Source organism: Theropithecus gelada, chromosome 14, assembly GCF_003255815.1.
Source record: "Theropithecus gelada isolate Dixy chromosome 14, Tgel_1.0, whole genome shotgun sequence".
Taxonomy (NCBI): domain Eukaryota; kingdom Metazoa; phylum Chordata; class Mammalia; order Primates; family Cercopithecidae; genus Theropithecus; species Theropithecus gelada.
Genome location: NC_037682.1, coordinates 54,750,195 through 54,766,655, shown reverse-complemented (window position 1 = coordinate 54,766,655; position 16,461 = coordinate 54,750,195). Strand labels below are relative to the sequence as shown.

Sequence of the window (16,461 nt, the reverse complement as noted above, 5' to 3'; positions counted from 1 at the left end):
GACCGAACTCTGGGATTCAGTATTCCTTTATTGGAATATCTGTCATGAAAACCAGAACTAAGGAAGGTGCCAGAGAAGTGTGTCTGCTCCAAAGGAGCGGTCACAGTGGTTAAGGGAATGTTCTTTCCTCAGAGCCTCCAGGAGACCAAGACTCTGAGGTTGCTGCCACCATTCTAAGCATAAGCATGACTTCCCCTTTCCTTCACATATCAACTGAGAAGTAGAGGGGAGAGCTTGGGAGCAAAGGGCCCCTTTAGCCCCAGTTCCCTATCTTGAGCAAGTCTGGTCATGGTGGAGGGGACCTAGTGCAGTAGCAAATCTTAGGACAGGAATAATGACCTCACTCTTCGGGTACCTATTAGCACCGATGGCAATAGGACAGGGAAATGTCCTTTGAAACCCTTTTCTGCCTTTGGAAAAGGGTTAATTCTTCAAAGTCTTCAAGCCAGTTGGGATCCTGGATTTCACCTTTGTTGCTGTTAATTTGCTTACAAAGATAAACAAATGTATCCCTTCCTTTTCATAATTTTATATATGAAATTGGGAAATGCTTCATTTCTGATTAAAAGTGCCCAGTGAATCACCCTCCTGGTTTATATTTTGACTTATGGCTAAAGTGCCTTATCTTTTTTTCCTTTTTAAACCTTTTTGAATTGTGAAATATATCACATTTACAGAATAGTACACAAAACAAGTATCACAAAATGATACCTGTGTAACCACTACTTAGGTCAAGAAATAGAATATTAAATACCCTTATGTTTTAAAAGTACATTCTCTGCTCATCAAGGCCCCAGTTAGCCAGAATCCTCAGCTTCTAACCAATGATCATCTTTGCCAGACATCCCAGGAACAGCAACAGCAACAGTGACTCAGACGAGGACGAACAGCGAAAGAAACATGCCTCATCAGAGAGTGATTCTGATGAGAACCAGAACAAGTCTGGCAGCGAGGCCGGCAGTCCCCGGAGGCCACGAAGACAGCGGTCAGATCAGGACTCAGACAGTGACCAGCCATCCAGAAAGAGAAGGCCCTCCGGTTCTGAGCAGTCTGACAATGAATCTGTGCAGTCAGGGAGAAGCCGCTCAGGAGTTTCTGAGAACGACTCTCGCCCAGCTTCTCCAAGTGCCGAATCAGACCACGAATCAGAGAGAGGATCTGATAATGAGGGTTCTGGCCAAGGCTCTGGAAATGAATCGGAACCAGAGGGATCCAACAATGAGGCCTCAGATAGAGGCTCAGAACATGGATCAGATGATAGTGACTAGGTTTTATTTCATCAATAAGCTTCATCTCTGGAGGAGACTTTTTTAATATATGAAAGCTGTGATAAAAATGTTTCAGATGTTTAGTCAATTGTGAAATTTTTCTTAAGGCAATTTTCTTTTCTATCAGTTTGTATATTACTAAGCCCCAAGAGACATTTCCTGTGCTAGAGTCCAATATTTGAGTCTCTTGTGCAAATGAGACTATTCTTTGTGGTACAATTCCACCTATCATATGTGAAAACTGCAGTAAAAATAAACCCAGATGCTAAATCATTCCTACAAAGGTTTGACTGAAACTGTGGCAGATGGCTCATCTTTATATGTTAAGCAGCATACTCTTTTGATTTTTATTGCAATCTTTTACCAAGTGGTGCACAAACTTGGTATTGATGTCTTTATTCCGTTTTGAGTTTAGATTGAGAATATTTTATTTTCTGAAGGCAGAGATATCTACTGTATAATTGCACCAAAGTACATTTGAAAGGAAGGTTTTCAATAGTGTTGTAATACTGCAGCGATGTAGATAAAATCACAAATATATAATTTGTTAGGTTGAATAAGGTGTGGAAAATGCTTTACTGTTAGTAGAATGCAAAAACCTACCTAAGCCACGTAATAAATTCTTTTACCAACTTTTATGGGTAATTTTGTGTCTTTTTTGTTTTGATATATTTGTGCTTGGCAGTTTAGCAGAAATTATGCAAATATTTGAAAAATCCTACATTAAGCCTCAAGACTTATAATTCTTATAGATTTGTGGAGTGTTTATTTTAAAGATGCAAGAAAACAAAGGTACCAGCATGTATTTTTATTTTCAGTAATTCAGTAATTAACAAGAATAACATTTTAATGTAGCAGTTTGTAAGAGCTTTAATTATTGTATTCAACAAGTAGTATTAAATGTGCTATATTAGCCATTGAAGTGAGAATGCAGAGATAAAAGTTCCCTTCTTGTCTTCAGAAATTGAGTAAAGATAAATTTATTGCCCGTGTGACGTGAGAAATAGGGTGATGATGTTTGCACAGGTTGTGGGAGCAAAAAGGAGGTTGGAGGAAGCAGTGAAGACAAGGTTTCTTGAAGGACAGGAGCCCTGAGATGACTCAGCCTGAGCCAGGGCTCCTGCCTGTACCTCAGGATCAGTCTCCCATTTCTTAGTGGAGTTGGTGTCAGCAGGAGCAGGCAGCATAGATAATGGGCCTAGTGCAGTGGCTCGTGCCTGTAATCCCACCATTTTGGGAGGCTGAGGCAGGAAGATTGCTTGAGGCCAGGAGTTTGAGACCCTCCCTGAGCAACCTAGCAAGGCCCAATCTCTACAGAAAAATTTAAAAATTAGCCAGGCGCTGTGGTATGTACCTATAGTCCCAGCTACTTGGGAGGCTGAGGCAAGAGGACTGCTTGAGCCCAGCAGTTCTAGGTTACAGTGAACTGGGATTGTACCATTGCACTCAGCCTGGGTAACAGAGCTGAGAGCAGAGATACTGGAACCCAGGAGTCCGGGACTGGAATCTCACTTCATGACACTAACCAGCCATGTGACTTTGGGCAAGTTATTTCCCCTAGATAGGCCACGTGCCTCATCTAAATCAAACCATTTCTCCACTGTTAATCTTGAAAGCCTCAGTTCAGTGTCACAATTAGAGAATAAGACTTGCATTGTCTTTGATGTTCATTTGGAACTAGACCAAGCACCACAATTAGAGCTATTTAATTAAAAAATAAATTTTGTTGAAATTTACACAAGAAAAAACATTATTCTGAATCCGAAGCTTTAAACCCTTTCCCCACTGAAATTACTTAACAGTCTTTTTAAGCACACTATCCCATTATAGCAAGACTATATACCCAACTCAGGAATGTTGTGAGGATGATGAGTTAAGGTAGGTTAAATGATGAATGCACTGTAAATTCCCAATAAAATTATGCATGTGATTGAATTGGCTCTGAATGTTTGGCACCGTTCATCAAGCTTGGCTTGTTTAGCCTAAGTGGGGACTAGGTCAGTTACTCTTTCACAGGTCATCCTTTAAAAAATTCATCCTAGTTCCCTTTGAGAAAAATATTTTGAATCTCCAGGAAATGTGATTTTCCTGGAGCTGTTAAAGTATCCCTTGTTTTGGTTCCACTAATGAACAATTTCCATCCCTGGGAGTGTAATTAGCCAAAACAGGCAAGAAAGACCTTTTAAAGGATAATAATATCATCTCCTCAAACTGGAATTTGGAGCCTATGATCAGTGCAGCTTTTGTCGCAGGGGTAGTTTCTGATGCTCTGGTCTTTTGGGTGTGTTAGGAAGTATGGGTTGGTGGCAGCGCTTCCTGTAATGGCATTATGGACCCAGGAAAGGCTATGTGCTACAGGCAAATCAAATGCGTCTAGACTGCAGTGCATCCTCCGATTTGGGCCCGAGCAAATGAGACTGCAGCTAGAGGCAGAGATTCTCACTTTGGATCAGCCCCTAATGATAGGAAGGCTGCCCTGGCTCCTAGTTTGACTTTGACACTCACTTGATGTGACAAAATGCTTCACTTTTCAGCTTCAGTATCCCTATCTATAAAATAGGTTGTTTATGATCCTTTTAACATTCTGGGGGCTTTCTCAATTATTTTATTTATTTATTTATTTATTTATTTATTTATTTATTTATTTATTTATTTTTGAGACAGAGTCTTGCTCTGATGCCAGGCTGGAGTGCAGTGGTATGAGCTTGGCTCCCTGCAACCTTCACCTAACTGGGTTCAAGCAATTCTCCTGCCTCAGCCTCCCAAGTAGCTGGGATTACAGGCTCTGGTCACCACACCTAGCTAATTTCTGTATTTTTAATAGAGACAGGGTTTCGCCATGCAGGCCAGGCTGGTTTTGAACCCTGACCTCAGGCGATCCGCCCAGCTCAGCCTCCCAAAGTGCCGGGGTTACAGATGTGAGCCACCGCGCCCAGCCCAAATAATTTTAAATACAGTGTCTCTACCTCAACTGCATTATTCACTTGAGGTGTTTCTAGTAATTGAAAATCTTTTCTGCTATTTTAAGCCTAATTTCTTATAGACACAGATATATTTTTGCTTATGAAATACATTTATTTGGGCTAGGTGTGGTGGCTCATGCCGGTAATCCTAGCACTTTGGGAGGCTGAGGTAGGAGGATTACTTGAGGCCAGGAGTTCAAGACCAGCCTGGGCAACAGAATGACACCCTGTCTCATTTTTTAAAAAATACATACATATATATATATATATATATATATATATATATATATTTTTTTTTTTTTTTTTTTTTTTTTTTTTGGCGTGGTGTTCCTAGTCTTGTTGCCCAGGCTGGAGCGCAATGGCTCTATCTCGGCTCACCGCAACCTCTGCCTCCCGGGTTCAAGCGATTCTCCTGCCTCAGCTTCCGGAGTAGCTGGGATTACAGGCATGGGCCACCACGCCTGGCTAATTTTGTATTTTTAGTAGAGACAGGGTTTCTCCACGTTGGTCAGGCTGGTCTCAAACTCCCAACCCGAAGTGATCCGCCGCCTCGGCCTCCCAAAGTGCTGGGATTATAGGCATGAGCCACCGCACCCAGCAAAAACAATTTAAAAAAATTTATAAAGAAGTATATTTATTTGGCTCTTGTCTTTTGTTGTTTTTTTGTTTTCTCTTTGTTTTTGTTTTTTTGAGACAGAGTCTCACTCTGTCGCCCAGGCTGGAGTGCAGTGGCACGATCTTGGCTCACCAACCTCCACCTCCCAGGTTAAAGCGATTCTCCTGCCTCAGCCTCCTGAGTAGCTGGGACTACAGGCACATGCCACCATGCCCGGTTAATTTTTGTATTTTTAGTAGAGACGAGGTTTCGCCATGTTGGCCAGGCTGGCCTTGAACTCCTGACCTCATGTGATCCACTTGCCTCGGCTTCCCAAAGTACTGGGATTACAGGCGTGAGCCACTGTGACTGTCCCCTTTTGCTGTTCTTTATTCTGCTTTACAGCAGAAGTATTTTGATAACTTTTTTTTTTTCATTTTAAAAACTGAGTTCTGGAAAATATCTCAATTTTTGTGCATATGTCTTGATATAGCTGATCAATTCTGGGTTGCCACTACTCTAACACTCTGGAGGGCAAGTATATTTGTTCATGAAGTCCACAGCTAAATAGTGAAGAGAACACTTATTAGCAAGGCATGTGGGGCTGGCTTTTCAGGTGTCTTCTGCAGAAGTCACTCAAGTTGTGAATTTACCTTCTTTTTAATTCTGTCTCCTAAACAGACCTCAATCCCGTGGGTTCGTTCCCCAGAGTGTTTTCCAGGACATGCTAGTTCCAAAAGATACTCCTTCAAAAAGAGTTCTACAGTCAAGTTAGTTAGGAAAATGCTATAACAATTAGGAAGTTTTGGTGACAATTCACAGAAAACGCTGTTTCAAACTGATTTAGCAAGAAGAAAAGGCTAGATACGGTGGTTCACGCCTGTAATCCCAGCACTTTGGGAGGCTGAGGTGGGTGGATCACCTGAGCTCAGGAGTTCGAGACCAGCCTGGCCAACATGGTGAAACCCCATCTCTACTAAAAATACAAAAATTAGCAGGGCGTGGTGGTGCACGCCTGTAATCCCAGCTACGCAGGAGGCTGAGGCACGAGAATCACTTGAACCCAGGAGATAGAGGTTGCAGTGAGCTGAGATCTTGCCACTGCTGTCTACCCTAGGCAGCAGAGCGAGATTGTCTCCAAAAAAAAAAAAAAAGGAAAGATAATTGTATCCTATAACTGGACATCTGGACATCTGGGGGGATTGCTGAAAGGAAGCTACAGTTCAAACAGAAGGTTCAGTATTATGAAAGACTCAGTTTTATTCATGCTTTTTGTCATGCGTATAGAAGAGTATATGATGTAATAAATATAAATTAATACCTCTATATCCCTACCAGAGGCTTCCTGGGTGCCCTTTCCCAGTTGTACCCCTCTCCTTTCCCATATATGCTATGTTTGAGCAAAGTGTTTAAACCTGTCTGGGGGTTTAGCCCTCTTCTGACGATGTAGGTCATAATTTGAACATTGGTATCATTGTGTGTTACCGTAGAAAGTGAGGCATCAGGCTCCTTGCCTCTGCCCTGCGTGACCCCTTAGTGTTGACTGAAATGATCTATTTATTCCCACCAGACCATGAGCTTGAGGACAGAGCTTAGTGTTTCCATCTATTTTCCAGGGGCCAATCATAAAGTTTGGCAAGAAGTGGATGCTAATTTATATTTTGAATATAAATTTAAAACTGAATTAACTAAACATGGAGGCTGTGGAAAGGATTGGACTGTCTGCTCTGAGGCCTCTGGCAGCTCCATCCTGCTCTTCTAGCATGTGTTTTAACAAATTCATTTTGTGGAACTCAGGTTTCCACTTGCACTCAGTGGTAGCGTGTGGCATGAGTCCAGGTCCCCTTCACAGACGCGGCCACAGCAGATGCACTGCCAGACTCTCCACGTGGCTGGAAATGGTCAGGCTGCTGTTTCTTACAAATCATCCTCATGCCCACCAGATTTTGTTCTCATTTTGACAATTGTGAAGGCATTGAATGTCCGTCTAACTACTCAAAGATCACTACTCTTGAGCATAATCTCAATAAATGAACGTGTAGGTTTGTCTTGAGTCCCAGACAGGGGGGAATGTCTGTGATATTATCTTCTCCAGAGGGGGATCAATGCCAAAACCTTTGTTCTCTTCTGAACTGCTTTGAAACAATACTGTTCTTTGAAACAATACGGTTTTGATCTCCCATGGGAGCTGCTGCTCCGATTTCCTTAACTGAAAAGAAGTGGCGACTTCATTTCCTGCCTTAGCCCGCTGCGGATTGTCCTGGCCTGCATGTGTGTGCCTGTGCCTAGGTGCAGAGACGCTCCTTAATTATCTCACCTCCTGCTGCTTCCAGCTTGGAGTGGAAGCTAAAGCTATCAGGCCAAGGAGGTGGGAGAAGGGAGCACCACCATATTCCTTGGCCAGAAGCAACTGTGAGGGACAAATGCTGGGGCTAATTTAATGGATTTAAAACCTTGTTTCCACAGCCTGCAACCTTCTTGTTGAACTCTGGCATGGGAACTATGCACTATATGCATTATGCACTATAATTTCTGAAATTATAGAAATTTCAGAACTTGGGTTCCCACCCTTTTGATCCTCCAGGAAGACTTGGGACCCTCCCTTCTGGAATCTCATATTGCAAACAGCTGATCTTGTTCAAAACCCCTTTCAAGGCAGCTCAGAAGTTCTCAGTAGTCACCTGAGCTGCCAGTGTGCTCCCCATGTCAGCTGTGGTGTGGCTGGTAGGCCCTTGTTCCTGTGGCAGGGATGACAAATGCCTTATAGTTATTTGGCTCTAGACAATGGGGTTGGAGCATGAGGAAAGGGTTGGCCTTTGCAAAGAGCTGAGTCCCTTCATCCACACAAAAGGAAATCATGGGTCAGTGCAATTATTGGCAAGTCAGTAGCTTAGATGGTAGGAAGATATAGGGGATGGAGTTGCTTCTCAATGAAGTGGACGCTGAGGCCCAGGGTCACCGTGGCTGGGAAGGCAGTACAGTCCTTGGTGGTCAGCAATGGGGCCTGGGCAGATTAGGTTGGATATCAGGGCTCGTCAGATTTTAATGGGCTAATCACCTACAGTTTCTGATTCAGTGAGTCAGGAGGGAGAGCAGACATTCTGCATTTCTAACCGGCTTTCAGGTGAAACGAATCCAAAGACTACACTTTGAGTCGGGAGGTTGTATAGCATTACAAATGTGCCCTTTCTGGGAGAACACCTTCAATTTTCCTTTCATTGAGGCTTAAAAGCCTGACAAAGCAATTTCATCAGCTAGGGGTGGGGTGTGGAGAAGCGGATGTTCCAGGGGAAGGAGGAATGAATGAGAGGAGGTGAGGGAGGAGACGATGTGAAACGGCTGTTGTGGAAAGCGGGAAGGTGAGCGTACTGGGGAGGTGGTGAAGTCCAACGGCACAAATTTTTTTTTTTTTTTTTTTATACTTTAAGTTCTAGGGTACATGTGCACAACATGCAGGTTTGTTACATATGTATACATGTGCCATGTTGGTGTGCTGCAACCATTAACTCGTCATTTACGTTAGGTATATCTCCTAATGCTATCCCTCCCCCCTGCCCCCTCCCCACAATAGGCCCTGGTGTGTGATGTTCCCCTTCCTGTGTCCAAGTGATCTCATTGTTCAATTCCCACCTATGAGTGAGAACATGCGGTGTTTGGTTTTCTGTTCTTGTGATAGTTTGCTGAGAATGATGGTTTCCAGCTGCATCCATGTCCCTACAAAGGACACGAATTCATCCTTTTTTATGGCTGCATAGTATTCCATGGTGTATATGTGCCACATTTTCTTAATCCAGTCTGTCACTGATGGACCTTTGGGTTGATTCCAAGTCTTTGCTATTGTGAATAGTGCCGCAATAAACATACGTGTGCATGTGTCTTTATAGCAGCATGATTTATAATCCTTTGGGTATATCCCCAGTAATGGGATGACTGGGTCAAATGGTATTTCTAGTTCTAGATCCTTGAGGAATCGCCACACTGTTTTCCACAATGGTTGAACTAGTTTACAGTCCCACCAACAGTGTAAAAGTGTTCCTATTTCTCCACATCCTCTCCAGCACCTGTTGTTTCCTGACTTTTTAATGATTGCCATTCTAACTGGTGTGAGATGGTATCTCATTGTGGTTTTGATTTGCATTTCTCTGATGGCCAGTGAGGATGAGCATTTTTTCATGTGTCTGTTGGCTGTATGAATGTCTTCTTTTGAGAAGTGTCTGTTCATATCCTTTGCCCACTTTTTGATGGGGTTGTTTGCTTTTTTCTTGTAAATTTGTCCGAGTTCTTTGTAGCTTCTGGATATTAGCCCTTTGTCAGATGAGTAGATTGCAAAAATTTTCTCCCATTCTGTAGGTTCCCTGTTCACTCTGATGGTAGTTTCTTTTGCTGTGCAGAAGCTCTTTAGTTTAATTAGATCCCATTTGTCAATTTTGGCTTTTGTTGAACGGCACAACTTTTAAAGGACCTGGGCCTTCAGAAGAAAGGAGAGGTGGCCGGAAAGCAGAGTAGACACTGGCCATGCCAAGGCCATTGGGCATGAGACGAAAGGCAGCAGGGGAAGTGATGATGTCACAGGACAGCCAGGTTTCCTTTAGAGCAAGAGGATGACAGCACTGTCCAGAGAATAGACTGAGGATGTGGGAAATTTCCTGCTGATAGACCGTGAGGCCCAGAGGGTATGCAGAAAGGGTTGGGGAGGGGCGAGGGAGGGAGAATTGGGAGACATTAGCAGGTGTATGGAGAAGTTCAGTGTGAGGCCATGTCCATACTGGGGCCCTTGGACTTCCTGTGGGCTGAGGCAGGGCTGAAGCAGGCTGGGAAGACAGGTAACCAGTTCCGACGGCACAGAGTAGGGCCACTGGGGATGCTCTTCCCTGCATTCGGGTGATGCACTGATCCTTTTCTGGAGGCACGAGGGAGGGGCAGTAAAACTTCAGGAGAGGCGTCACTCCTGGGACAGGAAGCCGGGGTGCCCCTCTCCAGGGCCCAGGTGTCTCAGCCATGGAGTGGAAGCCCCATGCACGCGACCTTGTCTCTCCAGGGCATGTTGTTATGGATGCTGCCTTCTTAGAGCAATGTGGTCAGACAAGGCTGTCCCCACGCACTGGTGACTTGGTGGTTACAGCTCAGCATTTCCAAAGATAAAGCAATAGTTGTGGGGTTTTTTGTTTGTTTGTTTTTTGAGACGGAGTCTCACTCTGTTGCCCAGGCTAGAGTGCCATGGCACGCTCTAGGCTCACTCAACCTCTGCCTCCTGGGTTCAAGCGATTCTCCTGCCTCAGCCTCCTGAGTAGCTGGGAGCACCATGCCCAGCTAATTTTTTGTATTTTTAGTAGAAATGAGATTTCGCCATGTTGGCCAGGCTGGTCTCAGACTCCCGACCTCAGGTGATCCACCCGCCTCGGCCTCCCAAAGTGCTGGAATTACAGGTGTGAGCTACCGCACCCGGCCAATAGCTGTGTCTTGAGCTTCAAATATCATAGATGCCTGAGTATAAGGTGTCCTGAATATAACGTGACCCCATGCCCACTGTAAAGGTTCTCTCTCTCCACCCAAAAGATTTTTCACTAACTTAAACTTATAAACTTTGGGGATGTAGATGAAATAGTTCAGTTTCTACTAATAATACTTATTAAATTTAAAATGTGTTTAAAATCACACGTTCATAAAATGTTGAGAACAAGTGCTTTCCTCCATTCATATTCCATAAAATAATTTCACTCAAATTTATCACAGAATCTTTGTCCATTGTTGTACTTGAGCCATTTTCGGAATCATCTAACAGTTTTTAGGAGAACGTTGCCTTCCCACCCATCATGTTGTTTGAGGTCCAGGACTTGAGAGTCCGTGGCTCTGTGGCTGAATGTGTTGTCCTGAGCTGCCAGCACTCACCTGCATCGCATTAGGACAACTGGCCTTCCCATCTGTCCTGTAAGTGGGCTTTTCCCATTTTCATTTAATGTACTGCTCTTTCTTTTTTGTGTGAGAGAAGTTCTCGCTCTGTCAGCCAGGCTGGGGTGCAGTAGTGAGATTATTGCTCACTGCAGCTTCAACCTCCTGGGCTCAAGTGATCCTCCTGCCTCCCCTCCCTGCCAGCTAGGACCACAGGAACAAAGCATTGTGCCTGTCTAACTTTTTAAATTTTTGGGAGACAGGGTCTCACCATGTTGCCCAGGCTGCTCTCAAACCCCTAACTTCAAGTGATTCTCCTGCGTCAGTCTCCCAAAGCAGTGGGATTTCAGGCATAAGCCACTGTGCCCAGGCTAATGAACCACTTTTTAAAACAAGCTTTAAAATGCTTGTTTATAACTTTTGCAAACTCTTGAGATTTTACAACCATGTCCCCAGGAATAACAACTAAATCTGTATTCAATTTCTTTCACACCAAGCCTCTCAAAGGCCTCCATAAACATCAAAAACTAGCTATTGATTGGGATCACTTCAGGTTAATGTGTCATCCCCAAACTGTACATTGTTGTCCAAACAAATGTAATTGACAGGGCCTCATGTAATTGGAAATTGTCAGGCAATTATTGTGTGTCAATTAAAACTAATAAAAGTAAAAAACATAAAACTAACAACACATGTATAAGATATGTATTCTAAAAATTACACAATGATGAAAACAACATCCAAGAAGACGCAGGCTTGGCACAGTGGCTCACACGTGTAATCCGAACACTTTGGGAGGTCAAGGTGGGAGGATCGCTTGAGCTCAGGAGTTCAAGACCAGCCTGGGCAACACGGCAAAATCCCATCTCTACAAAGAATACAAAAAATTAGCCAGATGTGGTGGCGTGTGCCTGTAGTCCCAGCTACTTGGGGGCTGAGGCAGGAGGATCACTTGAGGCTGGGAAGCAGAGGTTGCGGTGAGCTGAGATGGCACCACTGCACTACAGCCTGGGTGACAAAGTTAGACCCTCTCTCAAAAAAAAAAAAAAAAAAAGTGTTAAATAAAGAGATTTATCATGTTCATGGATTGGAAGACTCAGCATAGTAAAGATGTTTCTCTACCAAAAAAAAAAAAAGAAAAAAAATTGTTATAGCTAAAATGTCAGGCTTTTTTTCAAGGGGATAAAAACTGCAGGTATTGGCCAGGCGCAGAGAAACACGCCTGTAATCCCAGCACTTTGGGAGTCTGAGGGGGGGTGGATCACTTGAGCCCAGGAGTTCCAGACCACCCTGGGCAACATGGAGAAACCCCGTCTCTACAAAAAATGAGCCGGGCATGGTGGCCCACCTATAGTCCCAGCTACTTGAGAGGCTGTGGTGGGAGAATCATTTGACCCCAAGAGGTTGAGGCTTCAGTAAGCTGAGATTGTGCCACTGCTCTCTAGCCTGAGCAACAGAATGAGACCCTGTCTCCAAACAAAATAAAAGCAAAACAAAACCAAACCTGCAGGTATTTATAGGTTGCCACATTTTGTTTTATTTCCCCCATCTTTGGAAATCAGCTCCAATTTTGACTGCTGTAATAGAAAAAATGCAGGCTTTGGAGTTATTCGAACTCTAAATCCTAGCTCTTCCTCTGACAAATGATGTGACTTTGAACAATGGCTCCATCCCCCTCAGCTTCGATTTCCTACTGTTTAAATTGGGATAACAATGTCTACATCCCAAGACTGTTCTGAGAATAATATAGTCAGAGTTCAAAAAGGTTAGTCTTTTTTTCCCACTGATTTTTTTAAAGAGCTTTTTGTGGTTAACCCTTTATTGTGCACATGGCAAATATTTTAATTTATCCTTTATAACATTTTGGGACAAACAGATTAATAGGCAAATCTGTCAACATTTCCCTTCATGGTTTCTGGATAAGTGTATTTTTTTCACAAAGAAATAGATGTTCCATGAAGTTAAAGCTTAGGCATCAGGGTCCCTCACTTGCCTGGGCCTCTTCCAAGGCTGCATCTAATTTTTCATTTGTGATTTTGTTTCCTTTTTCCTAAAGAGACCCCTGCCCCACCCCCACCCCCACCTGGCAAATATAAACTTCAGGCCCCACAGAATCTGAACTTCCCCAAGTAACATGCTTAGAAAAGTCACCTCACCCTAGTCTGGGCATGGTGACTCATGCCTGTAATCCCAGCACTTTGGGAGGCTGAGGCGGGCAGATCACCTGAGGTTAGGAGTTCAAGACCAACCTGACCAACATGGCAAAACCCCGTCTCTACTAAAAAATACAAAAATTAGCTGGGCATTGTGATGGGTGCCTGTAATCCCAGCTACTCGGGAGGCTGAGGCAGGGAGAATTGCTTGAACCCAGGAGGCGGAGGTTTCAGTCAGCCAAGGTCATGCCATTACACTCCAGCCTAGAAGAAAGAGGGAGACTCTGTCTCAAAAAAAAAAAAAAAAGAAAAGAAAAAGAAAAGAAAAGAAAAAGAAAAGTCACCTCACCCCAAATTATGAAAAATTTTAATATGCTTAGCTTTATATCTTTTCTTTTGGCTTATTTTCTAATTTTTTAGTACTAAAGTTGATTACTAATTTTCTTCAAAGAAGTTTTCTCAGCACAAAATAGAGCTCCACTGCTCATTCATTTACTCATCTTATTTACTAGCTCATCCAAGCCCTTCCCTCACCTTTCTGCACCCAGCTGAGTTGTGAAGCAGCTGGTGGTTCCTGGGGAGGAGAGAGGAAGGGACAGAGCCGGAGGGCACGGTGGCCCTGGATGGAAGTGATGGTGCTGGGGTTGGGGGCAATATATTAGTTTCCTAGGACTACCGTAATGAAGTAGCACAAACGGGGTGGCTTGAACCACAAAAACGTATTCTCTCATTGTTCTGGAGACTAGAAGTCCAAAATCAAGGTGTCAGCAGAGCATCAGAAGGCTCTAGAGAGGATCTGTCCACTTCTCTCTCCTAGCTGCTAGCATTGCTGGCAAACCTTGGCAGTCCTTAGCTTGTAGAGGCGTCACTCCAATCTCTGCCCCTGTCATCATGTGGCGTTCACCCTGCATGTCTGTGTGCCACTTCTCTTATTATAAGGACACCATTATATCAGATTAGGGCCTCCTCTAATGACTTGATTACATCTGCAAAGACCTTATTTCCAAATAGGAAGGTCACATTCACTGGTACCTGGAGTTAGGACATCAGCATATATCTCTGGGGGCTGGGGACATAATTCAACCCATGAGAGAAGGATTAGGGGCTGATTCTTCCTCACCTCAGGTCCTACACCCCAACCCTCAGAAGTGCCTGTCCCTCCCTGCACTCATTCCACCTTGGTTACACTTCCAAGCATGAGGAGCTCATTGCCTCTGCAACGGGCCCTTTACTTTCTCTCTTCAGTTTCTGTCCCCCACCCCAACATGCATTTTGGTGTATCTGGTATAAACACTGGCCCCTAAGTTACAGTGCAGGGTTTGAATCACCACCCCATGACTTAATAGATGTGTGGCCCAGTACTTAAAAACAGCATGCATGATATGGTGTGGCTCTGTATCCTCACCCAAAACTCACTTCATCTCAAATTGTAATCCCCATAATCCCCACATGTCGAAGGAGGGACCCGGTGGGAGGTGATTCAATCGGGGGCGGTTTCCCCCATGCTGTTCTCATGATAGGGAGTTCTCACAAGGAGATCTGATGGTTTTATGTTTGACAGTTCCTCCTTCACACTCTTTCTCTCGTTGCCTTGTGAGGAAGGTGCCTGCTTCCCCTTCACTTTCTCCTGTGATTGCAAGTTTCCTGAAGCCTCCCCAAACATGTGGAACTGTAAGTCAATTAAACCTCTTTTTTAAAAAAATAAATTACCAAGTCTCAGGTATTTCTTTATAGCAGTGTGAAAACGGCCTAATACAGTGCAGAAAAAGCATTCATAACTACTTGCCAAATACATGAAAGATCTTGGGCAGGTGCTTTGCTTCTCTGAGCCTGAGTTTGGGGCTCAGATATGGGGATAGGGAAGGGAGATAGTGAAGCACCTGCCTCAAGGATGTTGGGATGATTACAAGGGATGACTACCCTGATACACTTGGTGCAGCCTGGCATATGTTAACTCCTCGTAAACATTAGTTACAGTAATCATAATATGCCCTAGAGCTCAGGATGCAGTGCAGGCACTGGCTGGTCTTAATGAAGATTGATACTAACAAATGATAAAAAGCAATCCTCCAAAGACGGCCCATCTCACTCAGCATAAAAGCCAAAGTCCTTACTGGGTCTGACTAGTTCTCTGCATTGACCAGCACCCTTGCCCTCTGCTTGGCCAGATTGTTCCTCAGACAGGCCAGGTGCATTCCCAATCTCAGGGCCTCCAGCTTGGCATCCCCTCTGCCAGGAATGCTGTTCCTCCAGATGGCTGTAGAGTTCACTCCCTGGCATCTCTTAGATCTTTGCTCGAAGGCCACCTCCTCCTGAGGCCGTCCCGGAACCCCTCTTTCAAGCAGCACTCACTCCACTGCCTAGCCCTTATTCTGCATCTCTACATACAGCACTTTTTACTGCCCGGCGCTGTACGTGTGTTGATTTACTGTCTCTCTGCTATCACCCAGAAAGTTTGTTCCGAAAGAAGACTGTCTCATTACTGTTACATCTCTGGCCCTGGAGTAGCCCCTGGCAAATCTGTACTCAGTACATATTTGCGAGACGCATGGACTTGTAGAACAGTTCCACAGCTGTCCATCACTGCTGTTCCATACCTGGCGATGCGGCCCTTCGAAACGCACCAGAGAGCTGGGCAGACCAAGGATAATGTCACAGGTAAGTCAAATAGAGCCTGGGAAGGTGCAGCGATTGGCCTAGGCTCCCAAAACTGATGACCCGGGAAGCTGGGGCCTGCGCTCTGCTCTGTGGTGTGGCTTTGCGTGCTGCGCAGCTGACCAGAGCACCTTTAGAGGAGCCACTGCTCATTTACCAGTCACATCGTCGTGTCATGCACCGCTGACAGGAGACCAAACCCAGGGCAACATTCTCATTCCCCCTCTCCATGAGCGTGACCGGTGGGTCTGGGTCTTGCCTCCGCGTGGGCTGTACAGGACAAGGGCCAGAGCCTTGCAACCCCACCCCCCTTCCAGGGGTGGTCTCCCGGCAGCCCGGCAGAGGGCGCTGTGGGACAGCGTTGCTGATCGGTTGGGGACCTGGGTCCAGCTCAGCGCCCTGCGCTCCTGCTGGGTCAGGACAGGCGAGGGCAGGGCTGCGGGGCGGGGCAGGCTGTGGAACTTCAATGTCCTGTGTCCGCTACTCTCTGCCCTGTGCTCAGGTGTCTCCTCATCCAGGGCTCTTGCATATTCTTGGAGAGCTTTGCTTGGAAATTGTGTCTTAAGCTAGTGAGAAAGTGACTCGTTTTTGGTTTGCATGAGGCTGTGGTTCCAGAGTTAGAAAGGGAGGGAGTGTTGGTTTGCTGCAAAGAGTTTCGGGATAAATATTGAGTTTGAAGTGCTTGTGGCACATTCAGAAAAACTGTCCAGGGGCTGGTTGGATGTGCGAGTTTGACATTCTGGAAAGGGGTTTGGGCTGAAGATACAGGTGTCATCAGCGGTTAGCTGGTAATCGAATCCTCAGAAGTGAATGACCGTGTTGAAGAAGGGAGGCAGAACAGCAACATTCAGGGGCCAGGTGACAAAAGAGGGCTTTTAAAGGAGACTGAGAAGCTGGGAGAAAAACAAAGTAGGGAAGAGGAAAGTCAACTGGTGAAT

At 44.8% G+C, this 16,461-nt stretch overlaps 1 protein-coding gene across 2 annotated transcripts in view; it reads left to right on the top strand.

The window, feature by feature from the left end:
• The window catches only part of CTR9 (CTR9 homolog, Paf1/RNA polymerase II complex component), a 28,891-nt gene extending 26,985 nt beyond the window's left edge, over positions 1-1,906 (top strand). For both annotated transcript variants that reach the window (XM_025356958.1, XM_025356957.1), the window contains one exon: positions 842-1,906. In XM_025356958.1, coding sequence (XP_025212743.1) covers positions 842-1,268 — 427 coding nt within the window. In that variant the 3' untranslated portion in view covers positions 1,269-1,906. The remainder of the gene's footprint in view (positions 1-841) is intronic.
• The last annotated feature ends 14,555 nt before the right edge of the window (positions 1,907-16,461 follow it).